Source organism: Delphinus delphis, chromosome 13 (genome assembly GCF_949987515.2).
Source record: "Delphinus delphis chromosome 13, mDelDel1.2, whole genome shotgun sequence".
Classification (NCBI taxonomy): Eukaryota; Metazoa; Chordata; class Mammalia; order Artiodactyla; family Delphinidae; genus Delphinus; species Delphinus delphis.
Window position 1 is genome coordinate 69,548,480 of NC_082695.1, and position 27,019 is coordinate 69,575,498.

Sequence of the window (27,019 nt, forward strand, 5' to 3'; positions counted from 1 at the left end):
TCTTTATAGAAATCTTTTAAATTCACTTCTCCATTTTCCAAGGGTTTTTCTTTCATTAAAACTATATCAATTTAACTGTAACCCTAGGAAACCCAATTTGTCAAAATATACTGAAAGCCAACGATCACTTTCAAAACTTCCATTGTTGAACTTATTCTTACTCCTCAGAATGTCTTTTATAATATGTCTCAGGACCCTTTCATAACTGGTGAAGTGTGACACTGTAGGCAAGGTACACAGCATATATTAGGAATTGATTTTTTGAAAAAAATGAACATAAGTAGAAGTTGTAATATTTTATTTCTGCACCCCAGTAGAACTTCCCTTTTTCTTTTTCTACTACAGATGCTAGAATACCTTCAGATGCCAGGTCTGGCCGTGTGTTCCACTCTTGGCTAATGAGATGTGAACATCTTGGATTGAACGTGGAGGTTTCCAAAAAGGCTACGTACCAGGATGAAATCAGCTAAAATGTCTTTTAGCTTTTACCCTTCTTTGTCCTGCTTGGAACCCTGGGACAGTGCCACTGGGACAGAAAGACAGAAGCTACAATCGAAGCAGAATTGAGTGATGTAAAGAGCCTCCCCGGTCCCAATTATTATTAGCTCTGTACTGCACACTCCCAGAGTTCCTGTGTGAGAGCAATAAACCTCTCAACATTTATGTTCTCTGAAAGTCCTCTTTTTTTGCACCCAAATATTTTCTTAACTGATATAATCATGTTGCACAGTTCTGGTTCATTAATGTTATATGTCCAACATCACAGTTAGATAAGATCCAAGATTTGAAGGTGCATAGGGAATAAGCATTTCATTTGATTAAATATAAACATTTTGTTTTGGTAATTCCAGTAATGTCTGAATATCTGAAATTATTAGGAAAGCTGCATGATTAGAAAGATTTAAAATATTTAAAGAAAAATCTAAGTTTAGAATTAAATTATTTTTATTTTTCATATTACTTGGATGACAGTATTACCTTCAAACTTTTGCGTTATATAGGATTTTCGTTATTACAGATGACACCTTCCATAATACTTCTTCCTAGGGTCTTTCTTAGAGCATACATTTTAAATTTTGATGAAGATTAATTTGCTATTTTTCCTTATATGGATCATACTTTTGGTATCCAGTGTAAGAATTCTGCCTAGCTGTAGGTTCTGAAGATTTTCCTCCTAGGAGTTTTGTAGTTTAATGTTTTACATTTAAGCCCATGTTCCATGTTGAGTTAGTTTTTGTACAAAGTGCAGGATTAGGCCTTTGGATGTCAGTTACTCCAACACCATTTGCTGAAAGGTTGTCCTTCCTCCAATGAATTGCTTTTGTACCGCTGTCGACCATCAAATGTGATTTAATATACTCCTGAGAATAGCATATGACATTTGACATTTTCACCTCTTTTTACCCATTCTGATGTTCTTCTTTCCTTTGCAAAGGACTCTGGATCCTATTGAACCTTCCATCTCAGCAGACAGTCTCCTAGTTGAGGTGTAATGCGAGGACTGGTGGGTATGTACATTCAGCTCCCCACTAGGCCCTGCTCTCACCACCCTGGTGAAAGTAGAGCACTGACCGACCCTCATTGCAGATGTGAGGGGGCAGCTCAGCTCCCCTTGCTGGCAAAAATGGGCACTGATTTGCATAGACTTGTTGCCTCCAAGTGCAAATATAAGCTCAGCTCCCCACTGGGCCCCGATGACACCAGGGAGGGGAAGGGGAAGTGGAGTGCTGACTGACCCCATGTCCCACACCTTGCTTCACCTTGTTGATGCAAGCTAGGAGCAGAGGCCCAGATTCCCACTGAGCCCTGCTGACACCGGTGAGGGTATATTAGTTTCCTATAGCTATCGTAACAAATTACCACAAATTTGGTGGCTTAAAGGAACAGAACTTTATTCTCACAGTTCTGGAGGCCAGAAGTCCAAAATTAAAGTGTCGGCAGGGCCACACTGCCTCTGAAGGCTCTAGGGGAGAATCTTTCTTTGCCTCTTTCAGCTCCTGGCAGCTCTAGGTGTTGCTTGGCTTATGGCCGCACAACCCCAATCTCTGCCTCTGTCTTCACATGGCCTCCTCCTCTCCACATGTCTCTCCTTTGTGCATCTCTTATGAGGACACTTGTGACTGGACTTAGAGCCTGATAATCCAGGATGATCTCATTCTGAGGTCCTTAACTTAATTACATCTGCCGAGATCCTTTTTCCAAATAAGGTCACATTCAAGGTTCCAGGGATTTGACAAGGATGTACCTTTTGGGGTCACCATTCAACACACTACAGAGGGCAAAACACTGATGCTGGGTGGGGATGGAGGCTCACATCGTGCTGGGCCGTGGTGGCGCCAAGGATCAGGGAAGCTGACTGGTGACTAGCTCTTCCTTGACCTAGCTGGTTAAATCTTGCTGCTGCCAGGTGCGGGTGGAAGCTCACTCTGCCACTGAATCCCACTAACACTACCCCAGCAGGGATATCAAAGCACCATACCTGCCTCTGCCGGATGGAAGGTGGAAGATGAGCTCCCTGCTCAACCCTGCCGACACCACAGGCTGGGGGTGTCCAGGCACCACCGCCTGCTTCTGCGCCACAGAGATGAGGTGGGGTGGAAGATTCGCTCTGCTTTGCCCACACGGTGGGGTAGGTGCAGCTTTTCGGTTGGTGTTTGGCTGGTGCTCTGTGGGGCCACCCTTTTGTTTGCGGGCACTCCTATGGCGAGGAGGAGAAGGCTTTTTCCTAAAGCCTCCCCCCTCTCTTTTTTCTTCTTTCCTGTCAGCAGTTCCAGGTTGGAGGCTTCGGCAGCGCCCTGTCTGGAATATATGGATGGCAATAAGGAAACCCAGAGAACTCGCGGCTAAAACATTCCTCAAGTCTCCAGGTCCTTGGCCAGTTCACCTTCTTCTTGCCACCTATGCTGGAGTCTTCCTATGCTTGTCTGTTGTGGTAAGTGCAGGTCTTCTAGTTTTACGAGGAAGGACTTGGGAGGAACGGGCTACTACATTCTGGCCAGACCAAAAATTGACTCATGATTCAGCTGCAGATTCCAGATATCAGTTGTCAAACATTCTAGTGGAATTCTTTTCAATTTTTATGTTCATGCTTCCTACAGTTATCAATTTAAGCAGTAAGTGAAAGAAAAACAATTTAAAATATATTTTAATCTTTAATTAATGCTGACCTCTGCCTGTATATGCTTTCTTATTGATGTTTTCTTGCAGGGCATTTTCCAGGGGAAAAAAGCAAAAGATAAAAGTGCATTAAGAACACATGTTGTTTAACATTATTCTTACATGAGATTAAAAACTATATTTAATGCTTCTCTTGTACAACTATGAGCTCTTATTTTCACAAAGTACCTTCAGTAGTTTGTTCAAGAATACAGTTTAGAATAGTGTAACAGTATTTATGCATATTGACTTAGAAGTAAAAGGCAGTTAACTGCCACGCATGATTTTAAATGGCCTCATTTCTTCTTTAGGAATGACGAATGCCCATCATGATGACATCCACGTCCTGATGGAATTTTGTGTCTTTACTCCATCCTTTACATTGAGGAGGAAGCTTACTAAATTGGAAGGCATGGTTGCTTCAATTATTGATGGGGCCAATTTTCCTCTCATTTCTGTCTGGACAAACATCACTAGTTTGGAATATGCTGGGTTCCTGTAAACAAAGGAAGAGTTAAAAAATATAAAGAATTTTTAAGTTTATCTATGGAGTGTACAAGTTGACAAGGAGCAGGAAGCTTGTCTTATTCGCCAGTGATTGCCCACATAGCGCTTATGACAGTGTAAACAGCTACTGAAGGAAGGAAGGACAAAATGTAGAGTGAGTTGCACACTCATAAATAAACTATTTTACATAAAAATATTAAGTAGTCAGACTATATCTTAAAGTCTTCAGTTTTAGTTATTTCCTTTTTGTCATTTTATTGACTTTTTAAAATTATAAAAGTAATATATGCTTATGAAAATTTAAACTGTAGAGCATTTTCACAATTCCCCCTCACTCTGTTCACCAGAGATAATCACTATTTATAACTTTGACTGTAGCTTTTCAGGTTATCGTCTATGGATATACAAAGATAGCATGTATGTACATATATGTATATGTACCCCACATATATGCACATGTACATTCTTGGTTTTACAAAAATGAGACATATTTATTTTTCTGGAACTAGTTTCATTTTCCTCTTAGTATGATATCATGCACCTCTTTCTGTGTCAATCTATATAGATCAGCTTAATTGTTGTTCATGATTGCACATGGTATTTCATACTCTATTAACCAGTCCTCTATTGACCGTCATGGGGTTGTTTCTCACTTTTTGCCACTGTAAATAAAGCTGCAATAGGGCTTCCCTGGTGGCGCAGTGATTGAGAATCCGCCTGCCGATGCAGGGGACACAGGTTCGTGCCCCGGTCCGGGAGGATCCCGCATGCCGCGGAGCGGCTGGGCCCGTGAGCCATGGCCGCTGAGCCTGCGCATCCGGAGCCTGTGCTTCGCGACCGGAGAGGCCGCAACAGTGAGAGGCCCGTGTACTGCAAAAATAAATAAATAAACAAATAAATAAAGCTGCAATAAAGCATCTTGTAATGTATCCATTTGCACTTCTATAAATACTTACATTGAGTTTCTAGGGTCAAAGTTTTTGTGCATTTAACATTTTGAAATGTTATCTCCAAATTGCCTTCCAAGAAGACTGTAGTATTTTACATTCTAACCCAGTGATCTTCAAACTAGAGTATATGAAGACTTGCCAAGGGGTATGAGAGACTGAATAACATTTAAGGGAATAAATTTTCAAATCTCTAACTTCCATGTAACTTTTCCTTAAACTGATCTGAGAATACGTCTCTGATGGAGATGCTGGCTTTTCTCTTGCCACCAGCCTGTTCACACCACCCTTCTATTGCTTTACAGAACCAAGGGATGCCTGTCATTCCCCACTGAATAATACTGAATGGTACCAAGGTGCTTTACTCCGGCATATAAAAATCTTTGAGATGCTAAAGGGAAAATTCAATCTATTGGAAGTGAATTGAGAAAGTGAATGACAGATGACTGGGTAATAAAACCTTACCAAGTCATGTCAATTCTTTGCTTTCAATAAAATGTAAGGATCTAATTGAGTTGTCACCTGATAGGTTGTTAAAAACAATTTTTGATTATAGGTCACTATGTAATTCACAGCACATAACTCAGAAGAATTTCAAGGGATTGAATGACAGTGCTAGGGTTGCACTCTCTCCATTTTAACTCACTCATTTATGTGAACAAAGTTTCCTATGCTTATTTTATAAAAATGCAAAGTAGAAGTAGACTTGATAGTCTCATTCTATTAGACGGGACATCTAGATCAGCATTTTTGTCCCATGTTTTTTACAGTTAAATTAGTGTAATTGATAGAAGCATGGACTCTGCATAGTTTGAAGCTGAGCTTTGCTATTACCTATGTGTAACCGTGAGAAAGTTACTTAATCTCTCTGGGCTTCCATTTTCTTTTCAACCGACTTCATGAGGTAATTGTGAGGATCAAATAATTGACTTATTTGGTATATGTAAATTGTTTGTAACAGTGTCTGGCACATAGTAAGTGCTAAGTTTTGCTAATAATATGTGTTTCCAATAACAATTTGCTTTTTTTTTTTTTTTTTGCGGTACGCGGGCCTCTCACTGTTGTGGCCTCTCCTGTTGCGGAGCACAGGCTCCGGACGCACAGGCTCAGCGGCCATGGCTCACGGGCCGCTCTGCGGCATGTGGGATCTTCCCGGACCGGGGCACAAACCTGTGTCCCCTGCATTGGCAGGCGGACTCTCAACCACTGCGCCACCAGGGAAGCCCAACAATTTGCTTTTATATTGAACAACTATGTAATATATTTTTATTTTTATCAATGTGTAGTAATAACAATTTAAACCAGTACACATATATATATTTTAACATTTAGATACTTGGGGTCATAGAAAATAAAACAAATTTTAAAAATTAGGTACTTATTTTTGCTGAGGTATGATTGAAAATAGATAGATAGTGATTAATAAAAGAACCCGAAGCATAAGATATATTCTATTAGGGTAAAATTATGCAAGGGAAAAAGAGTAAAAATATGGGATCAAGGAGAAAAGAAAAGAAATGACACAAACTTTCTGACTGTTAAAGGTTATATGTATTTTGAAATTGATAATGTAATGGTGGGTTTCAAGTTTTTATGGTATTTAGATTCCATTGGATGCACTTAGAAGGGTGATATAACCATTTTTTTTAAATGTCAGGATTTAGAGTATGCTGGACATTGCACCCTCTTAATATAATGCTATGAAAAATTTTAATATCAACTTAAAAATGTGCAAGGCAGTATACAGTTTTACAAAATTCTCTTGGGGGGTTTGAAGACCACTGCTCCAACAAACCGTGAGTGTCTATATTCTTACACCCTCTCTATGCAGAGTTTAGACTATTTTTACATTGTGTCAAATGGCTGGACTCACTAGCAGTTTGTATAGTCTTAAATCTCTATTTGAGTTTACTAGGGCTTTACACACTTAACCAAGCCTTTCCAACATTTACTGTAGAGTACCTTTACTACAGATACTATGTTTTATAAGTTTACTATAGGACTTGGGCTGCATGGAAAGAGAAGGTACAAAATTACTTTTTTGTCAGTACCCTTCTCCAGCAGGATGCTAGGCAGAGTTTCCACCCTAGGTGGGATATCTAAATCAGAGCTTTTGTCCTATGCTTTTTGCAGTGGAAAGGGAACGGTGACAAGGTGCAAGAAGGGGACTTTGCCTGTGAAGCACACTTTAGGTTGTGTAGCTCCCCAACAAGAGTCCCCACCAGCAGCTGATGTACCTAGCTGATTTGGAGTAATAATCCTTCCCTGTTTTGTTCTTTCCTGCTGTGGAGAATAAAGTCCTGGCCATAGACACAAAACTGATGGATGGGCAGAAAGGCCATATCGTCATCAACATCATCATCTGCATCAATGATCCTGTCCATTAATGTAAATATTTGTGACTATCTTTTAGTTCTCTAATTCAGTAGAGAAAATATTAAGGAGTACGGGTCTAAATGTAATTTTATTTTGACTTCCTTCACAAAAATATTTTTCTCATATTGAGTGGTTTATATCTGACCACTATAAAGTTTTACACCTGTTTCTATGTGTCGACATCTTTTATTTAATATAAAATCATTTACCAAAAATTAAAATGTAATGAATTTGTAGAATGATATACATTGAATTAATACATAGGCATTTAAAGACTATGTGTATTGGATGTTAGTGGCCCTAGGCTGGCCACCTGTGGGCAGTGACTCTAATTTCTCCAGCTCTTCCCTTTCTGAATTTACCTACTGGATGTCTCATTCTGCAGGTATCTGTTCTCAGTAGGTAGTCCATTGGAAAGAATTTATTCAAGGTAAAGCATTCATTGCTGATAAACGTAACTGCATTATAATTCTAGAGAATTTATTTTTAATTTGCAAAAATTCCCTAATAATTCACAGAAGTGACTCTAATGGAGAAACATAAAACATCAGGTTAAGGTTAATAGGAGGGGGTGAGGATGTCTGTATGTATGTGACTAGTGCCAGAAACCTCAAATCATACTTCATAGGGAATTATCCATTCTGATTATACTTAAGACAAAAATACTTAAAAATTTATTTTAAAAATTGTATTTAGGGGCAATTTTTTTCCCAACAGAATATACCAGAACATATTTCTGGTGAGTTAGTTAACAAATTACAAATTGAACTAAAAAACTGTTAAAAAATAAATATATGGAAATAAGACTTACTCTTGCAGAGGTGAACACATATAGCCACAAGCATGGTTATAACCACGGATATAATTTGAAGATGGAGGATATGCTGGAAAATCCACACTAGTAGCTAAGTGATTAAAAAAAATTAAAATGAAACTTATTCCACAAAGATGAAAAATTCTGTTTCCAGTAGCATATTTTAAAAAATGTATGACATAGCACTTGATTTAACTTAGTTATTATCAGCAGTGACATTAGTTTTATACATATGTATGTATGTTTGCACATTTGAATGTGTACACAGGCCAAAAATGAAAGAATATCAGTATGATCACTATTGTCCTCTCACACTTTTTCATGTAGAACTTCGAAAGATGCTGTTATCTTTCACGTACAGGAAAAACTGTTAAAAGTATTGTTCAATTACTTTCTGAGATTTGAAGCAGAAATCACAAAGAAAGAGACTATTCTATTAGGATAGTGGGTTTATAGATGTTTTGGTTTATAAATTTTTAAAATAAAATATTTGATGTAGTTATTTGGTCTGTCAATACAAGTAGTTTAAATGCCCCTTTCTGCCAATTCCCTGTAGCCAACTTCAATATATAATTAAAAATCAGTAGATTTTGTTTTAGGAATTATGCAGCATAACTGCATATTGTATGTGAAGTTAGAAGGGAGGTCATCTGATCATGATTATGATAATTATATATACTCTTCCAAATATTTTTGTTTACTCTGTGCAACTGTTTATTCTGTGCAACAGAATATATTTGTTTATTCTGTGCAACTGAATCCTGCTTTTGTCAGAATTTTCCTATGTGATTTTAACATAAGCAATCACTTCTGTAGAAATATAATGTTAAGCACTAGCTTAGGACTAGCTTAGGAGACAAATGTGGTGGAATCAATTTCCCATTTTCATGACCTGTTTCATCATCTTAACAGAGCCAATTATGTTGGCAAAATGGTACTGCCAGAAGTGATATTAACAATTTTTTCACTGTTTAAAATATGGAGATTATATTTGTCTTTATTTTTTAAAATTTTGTTATATTCCACAAACAAGTATCGGTCTTTTGTGAGGCACACAGTATGGTAGGTAGTACAGATTTTGGAAAATCAGAAAGACTTGAGCTGCTTATTAGCTATGTAACTTGATTTCTGTGAACTTCGGTTTCCTCATTGGTGAGAAAATGCATGCAAAATATTTAGCTCAAAGCAAGATACACAGTAAGCTAGACAACAACAGAAACATTAAGAAGAAAACTATCAGTAATCATCAAAAACTCATTCAAAGAAAATCACTTAAAGCAAATTCAGTAGTGATCACTGAATGACTGATTATAACTATTTATTGATTTTATCTTCCATACTTATTTTTTACCTTCCCTCTGACCACTAAAAATGAGATACAAATTGAATGCTTTCAAAATATAGATAATAACAGATCTATGATTCAAATGGACAGTATTTTGTGTTATAGGCAGTGAATAAATTTTTATGTGCCCTCATTTAAAAATGAGACGACTAAATGACAACTGTATGAAACTATACGAGACGAATATGTGAAAGTGATGAACAGCAGTCCCCAGTGGTATGGGCAAGAGAGCTAACTGTGCACATGAGTGCTATCAGCAGAGCAATGACTCAGTCCTGGACTCAGAAACTTAAGAGTCCTACAGATATATCAAAGTAACTGCAACCTTGTTCGAAAATAATAATTAACAACACTGAACTGTCCCTCCCCAAGTAGTTTACAGTAGGGGAAACTATTCACATAGGAATAGTGAGATTAAATTGAATTACAGGGGAAAAAAAGGCTCTAGGTCATTGTCCTACCAAAGTCCCTTCACCATGATTTATCTTGAGTTCTTGGAGTCCAAAGATCTTTGGGGTGTGAACTGGTATGTTTTAAGTGAATAACGCAAATTAGGAAGTGGTTATGTATTTGTATTTTACAGAGTGACACATTTTTTTTGGCGGGGGGTGGATAAGGGTATATCAAAACCTCCAGTTTTTAAAAGAAATATAAGCACATTTATGAAAACACCTATCTATTGAAATTTTCTTCATGAGCTTTTTCAGTTTCTAGATATACCCATTCTATGTAATTTAAATACAAAAGTATATATCCAAAGATCAATTTTGTTTCTTAGTAGTTTTATAATGTATGCTGTGACGTTTTAGCCTGCAAGTATCTATCTACACTGAGCGCTGCAGGGTATATGCTGCAAAAAGGCCAGGAGATGCCATAATCATTGACTATGATATAAATGGCACCTCTAGAATTAGGTAAAACTTCAGGCTTATCTATATTAACATGCATTTATTGGCCTCACTAAGTAAATACAAAAATAATTAATTGAAAATATTGTTTCTTTCAAACTGTGAGTTAAAAGTAAAAAAATTTATTAATGACTCACAGTAATTCCAAAGTGTGGGCAAAATGTTTCAACTTACAACTGATAATATCGATATTCCCTTCGCAGTGCTTCAAATACACTAAGTCGATAAAGTCTCGGGGGGATATTGAGCCCATGGCAAAACTTTGTGTGATGGTATGACATATGAATGTGTCCTGAAACAAACTGCATAAGGCTGGACTGTATTTGGAAAAAGCAGGGCTTTGAGGTTTTAAGAATTTATCACCGAGTCAACTTGCATTTTCAGTTAAAGAAACAGTAGATGTATAATTATAAGTGCAAGGCAACAAAAGCAAAAATAAACGAGTGGGACTACATCAAACTAAAATGCTTCTGCACAGAAAAGGAAACTATCAACAAAATGAAAAGGTGACCTACAGAATGGGAGAAAATATTTGCAAATCATATATCTAACACGAGTTAATATAATCATAAGTGTGACAGAATCAGAAAGGAATCTTGATATTATCTAACCTTTGAATTTTTTGATGAAGAAATTGAAGCCTAACATTAAATTACATGTAGAACTAGAGATATGTATAGAACTAGAACCTGGATTTCCAGTACAATATTGTGTCTACTACCCCACACTGACTAGGTAATATATTCTGAAAAATATATTGACTTAGCAGCTTGTGGTGTAAGGCCTAAAATTAAAGGCCAATATATGCACTGCTTTGACATCTGGTAAAACTGGGAGGGTGGTGAATGGCCTAACTGCAAGTTCCTCTCCCCACTCTGTTCCCACAGATAAGAACCCTTAGTCCAACAACCCTCCTTATCAGCAGGATCAGACACAATGCCTACTTATACCTGAGTAGTGCGTTTCAGTTCCCTGCTACCCTGCAGAATTATTCCAACAACCAATCAGATCCTCCTGCAGGAATCAGGGGTCACCTCAACCTCTTGATACTACAAAGCCTGCCTTGCACAACCCCTAGTTATTCACTCTGTTCCTGAGTGCAGCTCCCACGTCACACTGCATGACATGGTGCATCCTTGAGAGTTTAGCTAAGCTACTCCATGTACTGCTGCCTCAGTATCCGTTTTGTTTGTCCGAGCAGCCTGCAGGGGCCTTAAACTAACACTAGTCCTCTCATGTAAGGACACCCCCAGATAACAGCCCTCAGAGTCACAAGCAAATGTAAGTTCCTGATATGACTTCCCCAACAGCGCTTCTGATCAACTGTCTCTCCCACTTCCCAGGGCCTTCCCCTTGTGAGCACCTTAGGTAAGATGCCCCCTGTGGAGCTTACCAAAACCCTGCTCTTTTTGGTTCCAATTGATCAATCTGGCCTTAGCCCAGGAACCCCAAAGCACTCCACCCACAGACACTAATAAAGGCATGTGCCTCAGGTCCTGCCTCTCTCTGTCTGCAGCCTGCCTTGACCTCCCCACATGGGGCCCTTAGGCGTGCTGTACACTTCCTCCTCGACCTGTGAGTAATAAACTTCTCTATTTCAATTTCTCTTGTGGTCATTTGTTGAACCTGGCTCACTATTGGCACCCTGTGCTCCACTAACAAATGTTAATTTAACAAAGTCTTAACAGTCCTTCCTGGGCTGTGATTAAGGATTAACAAAGTGCTGTGGATCTCATTTGTCTAGTGCTGGTGTCATGTGTTTGACCACCACCATAACCCTAGAGCAGGAATCCCTTCCTCACCAATGGGGTGAATGAGTCAATTAAAATGCACCCCTGGAAGTGAATGCTACAAACATTCACTGCAAGGCAGACTAATTCTTCTCACAGTATAATGTGATTCAGAGATACTGTGGTATACTGGAAAAGGCATCAAATTTGGAATGAGGAGATCAGGTATAAGTCCTGGTTATACCATACATTGGCTGTGGTGACCTTGGGCAAATCACAAAATTCCTCTATGTTTTCAAGTTTTTTGATGCCAAACCTAGTATACTTTCCATTATTACAGCTGACTTGCAGCAACAGCAGAAATATCTGAAATGCTAATGAAACTGTATAATTAGTATCATACAATCATGAATGAAACAGTCCAATTGTTTGGATTTTCATTTGTGATGGGCCATGTTCAAATCCCAAGAAGGTCACGGACAGGCGTTCTTTGTGGATAAGAACTTCAAGGCCTCTCTACAAGATGAAACTGCTTTACCTTTCTGGGCTTTTCTACAATCTCACCCCCATCCCAGATTTCAAAATCAGTTTAATAAAAGGCGGTAAAGTTAACCTACAGAGTTCTAAATACCTGATAAGGTGATGGCAGATATGTGGGCCATTTGTTTTGATGAGTGAAATGCGGCTTGGAGACTCTAAGAACCAAAGACTCAGTGATGTGGAATTTTACCAATGCAACTGTTTAAGTTTGCATTACTCCAACAGTCACATTTACCAGCTCCTTCTAATAAAGTTATTATTAGCCAAACAGTAGGACTCAATTTTTAAAAGCCGCTTATGAGGTATAATTTACATACCGTGAAGTCTATCAGTCTTAATAAGTGTCAGACCTATACTGTGCTGTACCAGAGTTCAGAATCCCTCACCCCACTCCTGTCTTCTTCCTGTTCCTCCTTCTTTCTACCAGCTAACAGTCTTTCTCATTTCATTCATGTTTTTCTCCTCCTGAGCTTTCACTCTACCCTCACCTCACCCTGATCTTCTCTCCCCTTTTAAGCCCTATTTGCCTCTTGCATTCTGTCTTTCTTTCTCTCACCTCTATGACTTTAGATTTCTAGTCCATTACCTGTATTTTTCTTTTCTGTTTTTATTCTCCCTCTTCATTTCTGAGATAATGTATTTGAAAGTGTTTCTAAAACCACAATATAATGTTATTTCACACTTACTCTTTAAAAAAGTCACATGCTGTTTGTTCTTAAGTCCTTACAGTAAGTGTCTGCGATGTTCCTGTTATCTAGTGTATTATGACTAAGATAAATCTACTGACTTCCCATCAACAAGGCATGCTTAATCTTTTTATTCCACCTAATGGAGGAGGTGAATCCATGAGTTCAGTCCCCTCAGTAACCGAAGGCACACATCTGCAGGAGAGCTGACCACGTTCAGAATGTGGTATTCATTTAAAACAGAATAAAGGTAATTGGAATTGAACTCTTGACTAATAAAGAAGGAAGTTTTAAGCTTTTTATAAAAATTTCAACTTGGTTTGAACCTATAAAATACAAAGTGTCCACATAATACAGATTTAATAAACTCAAATCACTAAGATAGCAAACTAAAAGTGTACTCATACAGTGAAAGTCCGATATTAAACAGTAAATTACCGAATCAATTTTTTGTACCATGCTGTACATTTTCAATGATTTGTCCCATGTGACCCTGTTTTCAGGTTTGTAGAGGAAATCAGATAGTTTAGATGTTGATTCTGGAATTATTCCTTCAACACGATATCTATAGTTAACAAAATAAAGAAAATTCAAAATTTAATAAGTTTAGTCTAAGTTGAAAATATAATGCTATCACAGTATAAAGCACACTAATTTAGCAAATAATGTAAAGAAAACTTGAAGGTAATATCAGCAATTTAAAATACTAATATTCAGGCTTCCCTGGTGGTGCAATGGTTGAGAGTCTGCCTGCCAATGCAGGGGACACGGGTTCGTGCCCCGGTCCGGGAAGATCCCACATGCCGCGGAGCGGCTGGGCCCGTGAGCCATGGCCGCTGAGCCTGCGCGTCCAGAGCCTGTGCTCCGCAACGGGAGAGGCCACAACAGTGAGAGGCCCGCGTACCGCAAAAAAAAAAAAAAAAAAAAACTAATATTCAATTGGAAGTCGCCAGTTTATAAAAATATGCACTGTAATAATTAATATAAATTATTTTTCTACATTTTTCTACAAATTTTGTTTATAATGTTTCTATAGTTGTCTTTTTAAAGGGGCTACTTTCATTTAGAATTTTTCTAAACTCTTTCTCATAAACATTTACCTACTGTATTTATCATAAGCCAACAGTAATTGATGAGAAGTTTGTGTGGTTGTGCAATATCTTGTGGCCTTAATTCTTAATTGAAGGATGTAATATGGTCTAAAGCAGTAGTCAGCAAACTTTTCAGTAAAGGGCCAGATGGTAAATAACTTAGGCTTTGCAAAGCTTCATGTTCTATGTTGCAACTATTCAACTTTGCTAGTGTATCAGTGAAGCAGCCATAGACAATATATAATAGTCACTCTTATGTTACAATTAAACTCCATTTATAGACATTGACTTCTGAATTTCATTTATTTTTCACATGTCAAGATTTGGAGAAGAAACTAACCTTTATGTTAATCCATCAATAGAATTGGGTTGGGCTATCACAACCAATGAAGTTAGGACAATGTGAGAAAACTGGATTAAAACCCACAATTTAGCAGTAGGTTGTTAAATGAAAATGAAATCTGAATAATATTGGCCATACTTTCTCTCTCTGTTAATCATTCTTTCTAAACTAAGGAGATAGGTTTAGGTAAAATCAAAATTTTAAACCTCTAAAAAGTTAAAATTTTTGGAGGAAGTGAGGTAAAAACTAAATGCTATTATTACAGAAAATAGTTGTTATATTTATGAAGAGTTCTTCCTCTGAACCTTGTTTTTATGATTTGGTAAACAAGTAAATCATTAGACTATTTTTTTGTATGTTAGTCTCTCTTTAAAAGCTCAATTGGTCCCTAGTTTTCTCTGTGAGATATCCTAAAATTTTCTTAGTATGTAAGGTTTCCTTCCTTCAGATCTACAAAGTTTTTAAGAGCTTATTATTAAACTCTATAGAAGACAGTGACAAAACAACCTGAATAATTATCAGGTCCTTTGAAAAAGAAGGCAGATATAAAACAGTTAAAATTTAAGCACAAAACTATTGTTAAGGGGTTTGTATATACCTCCCTAGATTGCTTTTTTTTATTAATCTGTTCTCTAATTATATTGTAAATTTTGAGGATAAAGAGTTTTTGACCTTTTTGTATTTCTAACTAACATCGAATTAGGTATCTTTTATTAAGCACTTACTATATATTTACTGATAATGACTACCCTTAATCTTTTAATAGCATTCTTTTATTGACTGAGTGATCAAACATTTACTATTTATTATGTTGACGCTTGAACAACATGAAAGTTAGCAGTACTGAGCCTCATGCAGTCAAAAATCCGTGTATAACTTTAGAGTCGGATCTATGTATCTGTGGTTCCTCCATATCCACAGTTCCACATCCAAAGATTCAATCAACTGCAGACCCTGTGGTACTGTAATATGTATTTATCAAGAAAAAATCCACGAAGCTAAAACCCATGTTGTTTAAGGGTTAACTATATATATACTTCAGCCTAGCAGAGAGTCAGACATATAATCAAAAAAATATTATATGGTTTGATAAGTGTTGAAGAGACAGAAAGCAAAAAAAAAAAAAAAAAATCAAGGTAAGAAGGGGAATAATGTGCTGAAGCTCTTTTTGGAAGGTTTGCCCAAACCCTTTCATAGTTATTCACGATAAAATTAGGGATGGACAATATTGAAATGGAGGACATTTAGGCATCAGCTGCTTTGTTTCTTCTATTTCGGAGAGGAAGTTTCGATTTTTAACTTTAAGTAACAGTACACACATTACATATAATTTACAAAAGCATTTCGCTTTTTTCTTTCAAAACTTTGTTTTAAAATTTTATGCATATGGATAGCTATCCTTCTTGTATAATATTTTAAATGCTTAGTATAGAAGTTCTCTATATTTTTAATTAAAATCCTTTATTAATTATGTATATTGCAAATATTATATCTCTGGCTACAGCCTACCTTTTCACTTCTTTTGGTACAGAAGTGTTTCACTTTACCATAGTCAAATTGACCAATATTTTCCATTATGGTTTGTGCTTTTTTACGTCTTCTACAAGATATCTTTCCCTACTTCAAGATCATTAAGCTACTTTCATACATTTTCTTCTACAATTTTATAGTTTGTATTCATATTAGGACTTTAATCTACCTGGAATGGATATTTGTGTATAGTGTGAGGTCAGCATCTAATTTTACTTTTTACATATAAATAATCACTTATGTTAGCACAACTGATTATAAATAGTTCATCCTTTTCCATGTTTTTGTAATGCCTTATCTGTTACATATCAAGTTTCCACACATGTGTAGGGCCTGATCACACCCATATATTATTGCAGAGCCTCCCTGACATTTGAAAGAAGCTCCCTAAAAGAGACAGGAACATATTAAAAACTCTCTTGATAGAAGTTGGCTTGTAATAATTCTAATAATACTTTACACCTGTATCTGCATAGTTCTTTACACTGAGATACTTAATATTTGATTTTGCTGATGTTTCATAGTTGCTACTACACACAGGCAATAACGTTAAAATGTTAGGAGAGTAGCATATAGAGTCAGCCCACCTGTTTTCAAATTCTAGCTCTTACCAGTTATCTGACCTTAGGCAGGTTACTTATTCGAAGTCTTGGGTTTCTCATATGTAGAGAGAGTAATATTTACCTCATAGGGCTGTCATGAGGACTGAATAAATTAATATATTTACAGGATAGTACATGGCATGTATTAACTGTTCAATACATGTTAGCCATTATTATTTCACATATATTGAGTCTTTTATGATAGTCATCCCACTCTGCCTTGTATTATAGGTATTTATGTACTTTTCTCTCTTACAAAGACTAAAAACTCCTTGAGGAGCAAATCTGCTGGATAAAATCATGAAAAATTAACTTTAAGAGGTTTTTTTCTTGAGAATGTCAAGATTATAAGCTTTACAAGTATATGCATTTTGTTTTGCTCACCACTATACTACCAGCACCTAGAAAGTGATTAATGAATAACTGAATATAATGAATGAACAACATCATTTTAAATAAGTCTAGATACCTTGCTGAACCTTGCCAACTCCTGGTTTAGACTGTCTACTCAATGGCTAATTGTTCATTTTCCAGTCATTTGTAAAGGTGAGATAAGTTTGAGTTATTGGTATTATATGACTGCAAGGCAGAAATTATTTATTTTGCTTCCTATAAGATTATGAAATATAATTAAAGTTGTGTCTTGGGTAGAGGGTAGGTTACTAGTTAAGAAGTACCTTACCTTGGCCTTCCCTGGTGGCACAGTGGTTAAGAATCCGCCTGCCAATGCAGGGGACACAGGTTCAAGCCCGGGTCCTGGAAGATCCCACATGCCGTGGAGCAACTAAGCTCGTGCACCACAACTACTGAGCCTGTGCTCTAGAGCCCGCGAGCCACAACTACTGAGCCTGCATGCCACAACTACTGAAGCCCGTGCGCCTAGAGCCTGTGCTCCACAACAAGAGAAGCCACTGCAACGAGCAGCCCACGCACCTCAACAAAGAGTAGCCCCCGCTCGCTGCAACTAGAGAAAGCCCGTGGGCAGCAAAGAAGACCCAACGCAGCCAAAAATAAACAAACCAAATTTTAAAAAATGAATAAAATCTATATTTAAAAAAAAATACCTTATCTTAATTCACTAGTTAGAGGTGTATTGGAGTTACTGGCTTTTAAAAAATATGTAAATATAATGCCTCTTTGAAAACATAAAACATCTCTATGTCTTGAATAATTGAATCTATCATTGAATGAGCAATTCAGTATCTACTGTGTTCAAGACTCTTCAGAGATATCAATTTTGTCATATTTGAATCTAAGAACTATATTTTTATATCTATTGATCATTAAAATGATTGGTTCTTTGGATATTTTACTAAGATCTATAATAAAGCTTCATGCTCATTATGAATAAAGTGACCAAGTCAAATTAAAAATATTTTAATTATTCTCTCTTGTCTCTCACAGTTTCTGACAAGCTTTAGCTGGTATGTGGGATAATTGATACATGAAATTATGTTTCTTACAGATCATTATTTCATGAAACAATGAACACCTTTTAGTAAATGTGCATTTGTTTCAACATGCTAATTTGAGCATGCATCTCTAAATCATTTTATAGCCTTTTATGGCTTCTGTGAATGAGTACTGCTGAACAGTAAACTAGGAGGATAAGGGAGGAGAAAAACAGTGGAAAGTGCCTGTTTTTACATACTGGAAATTTAAACCTGGGGAAGCACCTGTAAGATGATAGGCTTTTTAGTGATCTTATTTTTGGCATTTCCTATGTGATAATTAGAGTTGGGAGTGGGACTTCCAGAGTGGCTATGTGAGGAGCTAAGGAAACCCTCTTCTACAGTCATTGAACTGGTGAACATTACTTTTAAAAACTACTTAAATTCCCTAGAAATTGACCTAACAGCACACAGGAAATGAAGAAACATTTATTCAAGAAAATCTACTAAATCTAGGTAGGAAAAGTCAGAGTCTGTAGCATCTGAGCCACGACCTCCTTCCAGCCACCCCCCTCCCTCTACGGTAGCTCTGCTACAGCTGGGTGCAGACTAGAAGACAGGGGCTCCCTCTCCCCACGAGATCCAGGCTAGGGCTATGGTTTCATCCTGGGATCAGCAGGACACTGACATCTCTCATCACCAAAACTCTCAGCTCATGTTGTAGAAGCTCTATTCCCCGCATGCACTGCTCAGAAGACTAGAGTTTCCTGACACCCTGATCTCACTGGTAGGGTGAGGGCTTTGCCTAAGGAACAGTAGGCTGCGAATCCTGGGGCCTAAACTGCCCCTCACCCCTAGAATAACAGGAGCAAACTGAGAAAGTCATGGTACCATCCTTCCCCTATGCCACCCACTTGCTCATGGAGTAGAAGTGTTACTTGGCTTCAGTGTATTAGTGCATAGGTCCCTACTCAGAGCAATCAGAGTGAATGTTAGGCTGCCCTTAATCAGAGTAATGAGAGTAGATATACAAGGTTGCCCACTCAGGAGAAATCAGAGTGGGTGTACTAGGCTGCCCCTACTAAGGAACATTCAGAGTGACGTACCAGGCTGTCCCTAACCGAGAAGCAACGGGAGCTTTGTACTAGGCTGTCCTTACTCAGACAAATCATGCTGGATATGCTAGGCTGCCCCTACTTAGGAGCAATCAGTCCAATATGTGGCTTCACTGACTTGCAAGCATTCCCCAAGCCATACACAGATTAAGTAGCGAAGGGCTGAAGTCTTACTGGCTCAAGAGACTTAAGCATAATCTCTGAGTCATCACTGACTGAGCAATAAGCTATTCTGACCACTTTAAAATAAAATCATACTCATCGCTGGTGGTTTGGAAGAATGTGTGCACCCCAAGGCTATGTCCTCTGGGGAATGACTGGTGACACAACTTCCAAGCTACCGGCCCCCTGGCTACATGCAAGGCAAAACCATAAAACTCTCTGAACTGTGAAAACAGTTTCCAAGCCACACACAGAATTGACAGTAAAGGGTAAAAATCTTACTGGTTTTGGGTGCTAAGCACAACTTGTGACCAATAATGGCTTGTGTTAACCTAGGGATGACCTATAGGATGCCAGGCTGAAAGATAAAAACAAGGACAAAAATCAGGGCAGGTATATCTGAGGCTGCAGACTGGGGAGGGGAACAGACTTCATGGAATTAGTCCAGACAAATCACTAAACAAATAAATGCCCAAGCAATAAGAAGCCCTGGGTGAGTGGGTGGGATCTGTATCCAGAGTTGCTATATTACCTAAAACGTTCAGTTTTCTTTTTTTTTAAGGATTAAAAAAAAAAATTGATTGATTGATTTTGGCCGAGCCATGCAGCATGCAGGATCTCAGTTCCCCGACCAGGGATCGAACCTGCGTCCTCGGCAGTGCAAGTGCAGAGTCCTAACCACTGGACCTCCAGGGAATTCCCTAAAATGTCCAGTTTTCAAGAAAACTGTGAGGCACGCCTGCAGAGAAACATGGAAAGTGTGATCTATACACAGGAAAAACAACAGGCAATAGAAAGTATTTGTGGGATATATGGGTTAAATTTAAAAATGAAATTATTTAGCTTAGTGTGTGACATACAGTAGATTAATAAGGGAATTAATAGGGAACATAGGGGAATGTGTCAGCTGAACTGTATTTCATCTCTTGAGGGTAGAAAGGAAAAAAATTCCAACCAAAGAACTGGCCCCCTTTTCATGCATATAGGCAAGTGCTCAAAGCTAACCACAAAAGGAGCTTTTTGGGTGGGAAATTAATAAGAAAAGGTGAAAGTGCTGAGAGAATATCTTCAGGTTTTGTTGTTGTTGTTCTGTAGTTATAATGGAAACAAATATGTTTAAATGCTTTCTATTTGGCAGCCAATATAACATAACTAAAGTCCATAAATTCATTCAGGAAATATTTATTAAGTGTTTATATGACAGACACTGTTCTGGTGTTAGGGATACTATGATGAACAAGAGTTTATTTCTAGTCTGCTTCTTGTTCAAGTTCCTATTCTCAAGTTTATATTCTAATAAGAGAGACGTAATAAATAAGACAACAAATGAAGAAGATAAATTTCATCTAGTGATAGATGCTATGAAGAAGGTTAACAGCAGAATAGGGTAGTAAACGGTGGTTTGGTGTATTTGAGAACTTTGACCAATTGGCCAGGAAGGTCACTCTGAAGAGAAGCAATGAAGCTGAGATCTTGAAAACAAAAATGACATCAGCCTTCATTTGGGTGAAGAGCACGCTAGGCAAGAAAAGAGCAACTACGAAGGCTCTGAGATGTTCATTCGTGCCAACAGTAGTCCTACGTGGCTGTAGCATAAGGAGAGCAAAGATGCAGTGGTAGGAGAGGCCAGAGAGGTAGGTGGGGGCCAGATAGTGCCTTGCAGAGCATAATAAAGCCTTTAGAAGAGTTTAGGCAGGGGAGCAACACTGAATTATATTTCAAAAATCTACTTTAACCATTGTGTGAATAATAGGATGTAGTTGAGTAAAGGTATATATGAGGAATCCACTAGGAAGTTACTGAAATAATCCATGAGATGCGAGAGAATAATAGTAGGGAGATAATGAAAAATAAATCACTTCTCTCTGTACATACCTAGTCAATTAGAGCTTCTATTAGAATCCAAATCTGAGATGAGTGACCCATTATCTATCTAGGTCAATGTTTTGCAAGCATGTTCTTTGTTGAAAACATTTGGAAGAGTCTGAATTACAGTTTGACAGATGTCTTTACTTTAGGACTTCTCCGAACCTTAGAGAAGAGAAAATAGTCTAGAGTGTTTTGAAAAACTTGACAATGCAACCCATTTTTCCCACAGGGCATTTTGAAGGATAATTTCTCCCAGACACTAGCTCGGCAAACCATATTAGACCATGCTACATATCCCCAAAGTGTGCAATGTTTACACTTGGTTGTCCAGTCTAAATTAACATGCATATGTTTCTTGCTTTGATTATTTATAACCCTATAAATAAAACTGTGAAGCTTGAAGTACTGGAAAATTTTAAGCTTCCCTAGCTTTTCCCCTTGATTTATTTGACGGCAATCTCACCTTCTTCTCATTCCAAGCTGGGGGAGGTAAACGTTTCGACTGAGGCAGACCAACCTGATCAACATGTTCAGATTGATTTCTTTTGGAAGAACCTAAATATCTGCCCCAGCTGATTTAGAATAATATAGATATTTTGAAAAATATTAACTGCTCCAGTCACACTCTCCTTCTGTACATAAACATGCTAAACTTAGAAGGGTCAGTGGGCCGTGCTTGACAAAAGAAGCATGTAAAATTGAGATGTGTGTATCTTCTAGCAGTCTTAATTTTGAAGCTGTGCTTGATATTTATTGGATGATAGTTCAACTGTAAAAAGGAATTAAAAGAGAATTTGCCAAAATCATCGTGTGATAGGCAGCCTCTAAAATGGCCCCCAGTGATCTCCACTTCTTGGTATTGACACACTTATGTAATCCCCTTCCCCTGAGTCAGGGTTGGATCTAGTGATTCACTTCTAATAAACTGAATACTGCCAAAATGATGGGGGGGTGGTCCCTTCCAAGATTAGGTTACAGAAAGACCCTGGCTTCTATCTTGTTTGCTCTTTCTTTGGCTCTGTCCTAAATCCCTCCCTCTGAGGGAGGCAGACTGGCATTTGTGAATAGCCCTATGGAGAGGCCCATACGTCAAGAACTGAGGAAGGCTTCCAGCCTAGAGCTGGCAAGTAGCTGAGGTCCCCAGTCTAACAAGCCCACGAAGAACTGACTGCCGGTGACTGTGTAAGTGAGCTTGGAAGCAGAGCTGCCTTCAGATGCGACCTAAGCCCCAGACCACACCGTGACTGCAGCCTTGTGAGAATCCTTGAGGCACAGGCACCAAGCTAAGCTACACCTGGATTCCTGATGACATAAACCATGAGACAGTGTCTGTTAAATCACTAAGATTTGGGATAAGATATTACTGTGTATTAATAAATAAACTAGTATGCAGTGCATATAAATTTCTCTTAAAGCAAGGGCAAAAAGTTTCAATTTTTTTTGTCTGCGTAGTATGGCATGTAAGAGTACAATATCGTTGATGAAAAATTTGAATAAAGCTTTAAAACAGCCTTATTGAGGCTATTTTTTGAATGGCTCTAGGCATTGTGTAGAGCACCTTGTATAAAAGTACCCAGCAAGTATTTGTAGAATAAATACCTTCCAAGGTTTCTTTGAGGCATAGGTTGCTGTCCACACTGGTCTGACCTGGAAGGCACCAAAAAACTACAACATCCAAAAGTTTATTCCCATAGTGTGCCTGGGCTTGACGTTACCCACTCCCTGCTCAATCTATTTTTTCAAGTGCCACCATTAGAATCATTAATTATTTAGATTACAAAGGTAGGGATTACCTTCCTGATAATTATTAAAATGAATAGGAGAAAGTATACCAGCTTTGTCCTACAGTAAAAAAATTGAAATGAAGCACAAGATAGATAATTATAGTCAGATGAAAAAAAGAGCAATAAGCACAAAACAGAGTAGTGAAAAGAAGGAGTGGATCCCTACCCCTCAAAAATAAACTAAATAATATTTGGTTTTCTCAATAGCATATGATGATCTGATGGCATTAATGTGATATCACGAGCAACAAAGGAACAACTCTTAAAAAGAAGGTTAAAGATGTCAGCACAATTTCCCTTAGAGTACTTGTATCTGAAATAACAGGATCCTCAAAAATATCCTTAAAAGCAGCTTACAGAATAAATCATATATGTTAGCAAGAGGAATATATTGGGAAAATAAACTTTGTCTTTAAGTGGTTCATTTAATGGAAAGGTGAAGTTTTAAAAGACCACGAAATACTGTTAGAAAGAAAATATCAATCTAATTTTATAGTAATTATTTCTTGAAGTGGAAATTTCCTATCTTAGGGAATTATTCACTAGAAGTGATTTTCTTTTCTGATTGTCTTCCGATTTGGAAATTAGATGGTACATATTGCTCATTTTATTAATTTTACATTTCAAACAAGTGACTTTATAATTAATTTCTACTTCCTGTTCACTACCAAATAACGTTTTATAGCTAATGAAGTAGCATTGAACTCTAGATACATCAATGTCATTGAATTCAAAACAATGATTGTAAATAGGAGATTGTACTTACAGATTTCCATGGAATTTCTTAGAAGCCTTGCTGGAACCACTTATCTTTTTCTCAAAGGGGAATAAAAATCCACAAATACATTAACTGTCAGATACAGAAAAAATGAAAAACAAAAAATAAAGCAAAAGTAAAAACTTTTTTTTGGTTTGTAGAAGAAAATATTTTTAAAAATGTCCTTGCAATGAATTGTTTCTCATTAAAAAACAAACTCTTGAAACATATTTAACTTCTCTTCTTACTGAAGTCTTAACCACTTTCCAGCCTGATGTATCTTGATAGTAACCTAAAATTTCTTGAGCAGTTTGTTGGGCAAGTGCCTTATAGTCCATCTACCTGCAAAGTTTTAAAAACAAATGACTGATGAGAATGTAATCATACAAAATTTTTTTAAATGCTGTGTTACATTTTAATACTATTTCTATGTCTGTCACATAGCAATGAACAATAACTACTTTTGGAATGCATGCATGCATGAATCTCTTCCTTTTTATTCATAGTCTTTCAAGTGAGAAAATGTGATATAGTAAAAAGAGCAGGCTTTGGCTTTGGAGTCAAAGAGACCTGGGTCAAATCCTGTCTCTGCCACAGACTAATTGTGAACCATGTTATTTCATATTTCTCTTTCCTCATTTTCTCAAGTTGTAAAGCTGGGACAATACCTAACCTGGTAGAACTGATATGAGGATTAAATGAAGTAATGCACTTAAATGTCTTACCCCTTTGCCTGGCACATAATAGTTATTCAATAAATTGTTATTTCTAACAGCTAAATCATGCTTCCTTTCTCTTGTAAAGCAGCATAATCTGTTGATCATGTGTTACTGGGAATTCATCTTTTTAAAGTGAGTGGCAGTGGCACTAAATGATCTGACCCCTGCCTTCCTCTCCAAAGACAATTCCTACCTGTCTCCTTCTCTCCCACTTAGCTCCACTCATACTGACCCCCTGGCTGTTCCCCAAATACAACCAAGCAACTTCCTACCTCAGGGTCTTTGTACTTGCTGTTCCCTATGTTTTTAATGTTCTTCCCCAATATGTTCAGAGGACTGACTCCTCTTCATTGGTGTCTTTGCTTAAATGTTACCTCTTCAGAGAGGATCAAATTCACATCAGTTCAACTCAAACACATTTACTAAATCCTTGCTAAGGGTTAGATATTGTGGTAGATGTGGCAAAAAAGGTTGAGTAAGATGCTGTTTCTGCTTTGAATGAGCTCAGGAAGGTGGAGTCTCATTGGTCCTTTGGCCCATCACCCAGTTTTCAATTAAGGGAAGCTGGCTGGTGTGGTGGAAAGAATATGACAACACAGAGCTGGATTCAAATCTTGGTTTTGCCACTCACCACCAGCTTTATCATTCTGAGTAAACTGCTTAAACTTTGAACTTTAATTTTCACTTCTATAGATTGGGGATAGTAATACCTATCTCATGGGGTCATTGTAAGGATTAAGTGAGTTAATATACGTAGAAGTGATTGAAACAGTGTCAGGCCCCTTCTTGGTGATCAAAAAGTTAGTTTTTTTTCTTAAAATGGACACATTTAAATCTACCTTAAAAAAAAACTCTCCTAAGACCTGCCTGAATAAACCTTAAAGTTTAATTATCAGCACACGTCTTCCTTAGCTCTCACCTAAAGGCCTTTAGGTGGGATCATAAATTTATTTTCTCGTGTCTAGTTCTCCAGCAAGGCACAGCACGTAGTTGACATGTATATTTGAAAAGCATTAGTAAACCATTATAATTTCTCCTTCCTAGTAGACTCATGGTTACTTCACCTTTCCTAGTAGATCTAGTCCAGAATTTTAATAATTATTAGGACTCTTCTCCAAATCCTTGTGGAGATCTCCATAGCTTTCAACCTGTGAAGGAATGAAGTGGAAGTAGAATTATTTTGATCCATGAATTAGGTAAATATATTTGATAATTTCCTTAATATTTTCTCAGTGTCCTTTATTTACACTCTATGTACTCATTTGGAAACATTTGATATATCTTTCCTCAATGAAGGAAAAACGTAGTAAGAGATACATTAAAGGTAATGTTAATGAAAAAGAACCTTTAAGAAATTATCTTTTAAAAGAATAGGTTAAAAAGATACTTATGTGGAATGTGGATAAAAATGTCGAAGTTTTTAAGGTCACGCCATTAACAATCCTGGCTGGTCCCTGACCTGGGCTTGTCCCAGCATATATAACACGGTTCTTTATTTCCTACCAGCAACATACTTGATACTGAAGGCTCAAGAAATTGCAGATTTTTGGAACAAACCACTAGCATGTAAACTTCCTGCAGGGACTTTGTCTTACTCATTTTCAAATCACTAGCACTACTTACTGCCAAAATAAACATGTGTTTAATTGAACCACTCAACTAAATTTTGTAGCTTCTGGACTTTTTCATTTGCTAAGAAAAAAAGGGAAGGTTAAGCTTACTGGGCTAGAGAGGGTGAAGAGAAGAAAAGAGCAAACAGCAAGACTACAGTTGTATTACCTGGTGATGTAACATCGGATGAGCTGGAACATATTCAGATGGAGTAATGGTCAAGGATATCTTCACCCATAGGGTCAGTGGAAAATAAACACAAACCAACACTGAGATGGCATCTTTTTCCGATACACCACTCGGTTGAAACTGGATTCTTCGCAACTCATATCCCGTCCCAGCCTTGTAGACAGGTTCACACATGTTGTTAAGTGGGTCTTTACATCTGTTTGTATAATCTCCCTGTTTCTGGGCTGCCTGACTGGGTTCCCAATCCGTGCTGGGTCACTGCCATTGTTCCCTGGGAATCAAGGTCCCCAAGGAGTTTGTTAAGTCCCATCCCTGGCCAAACTCCCTCCTCCAATCCCGCGTCTGCTTTGAGGGTGAGGGGCCGGCTGGAAACCCAGGAAGGCCGGGCTCCGGGATGGGAAGGGGAAGGCCCTGAAGAGGAGGGAAAAAAGTGGTCGGGGGATCTGCACCCCCCCGGCCGGGTCGGTGTCTTATCCGGGGAGGGGGTGCTCTGAAAGCGGAGAGGCCGAGCGTGTTGGAAGGACTGTGGCTGTAGGGCTGGCTCTCAGCGACCGAAACGGCAGCCGCCGGGGCCCCAGGTCCCCATCCCCGCCCCGTCCCGTCTCGAAGCCCCGGGAAACTGGCCTAAGGAAGCTCAGCCTTTCATACGCGCAGACCGGCCGCGCAGAGCCGTGACCGAGGTGGGGAAGGCACGCGGGGTAGCGACGCGGAGGTAGTCGAGAACCTCCCCGCCCAAGAAAGACCGGGAGGGAGAAACTACACTTCCCAGCAGGGAGAGCGACCTAACGCCCCGCCCCGCCCCCTGCCCCTCGCCCTGCTAGCCCCAGCCCCCGAGCGCCACGCATGC

At 38.2% G+C, this 27,019-nt stretch overlaps 1 protein-coding gene and 1 non-coding gene across 2 annotated transcripts; both read right to left on the reverse strand.

The window, feature by feature from the left end:
- Nucleotides 1–893: 893 nt before the first annotated feature.
- On the reverse strand, nucleotides 894–26,887 carry STARD6 (StAR related lipid transfer domain containing 6). Its single transcript, XM_060029084.1, is given in 9 exon segments — nucleotides 894–3,519; nucleotides 3,521–3,652; nucleotides 7,798–7,891; nucleotides 10,228–10,345; nucleotides 13,448–13,574; nucleotides 23,663–23,712; nucleotides 23,902–23,995; nucleotides 25,292–25,520; nucleotides 26,152–26,887. Coding segments are annotated over 7 exon segments (678 nt in total). The 5' UTR covers nucleotides 23,992–23,995; nucleotides 25,292–25,520; nucleotides 26,152–26,887; the 3' UTR covers nucleotides 894–3,452.
- On the reverse strand, nucleotides 19,867–19,939 carry TRNAA-UGC (transfer RNA alanine (anticodon UGC)). Its single transcript has one exon. It is a non-coding gene; the product is annotated as a tRNA-Ala (tRNA).
- Nucleotides 26,888–27,019: the final 132 nt, after the last annotated feature.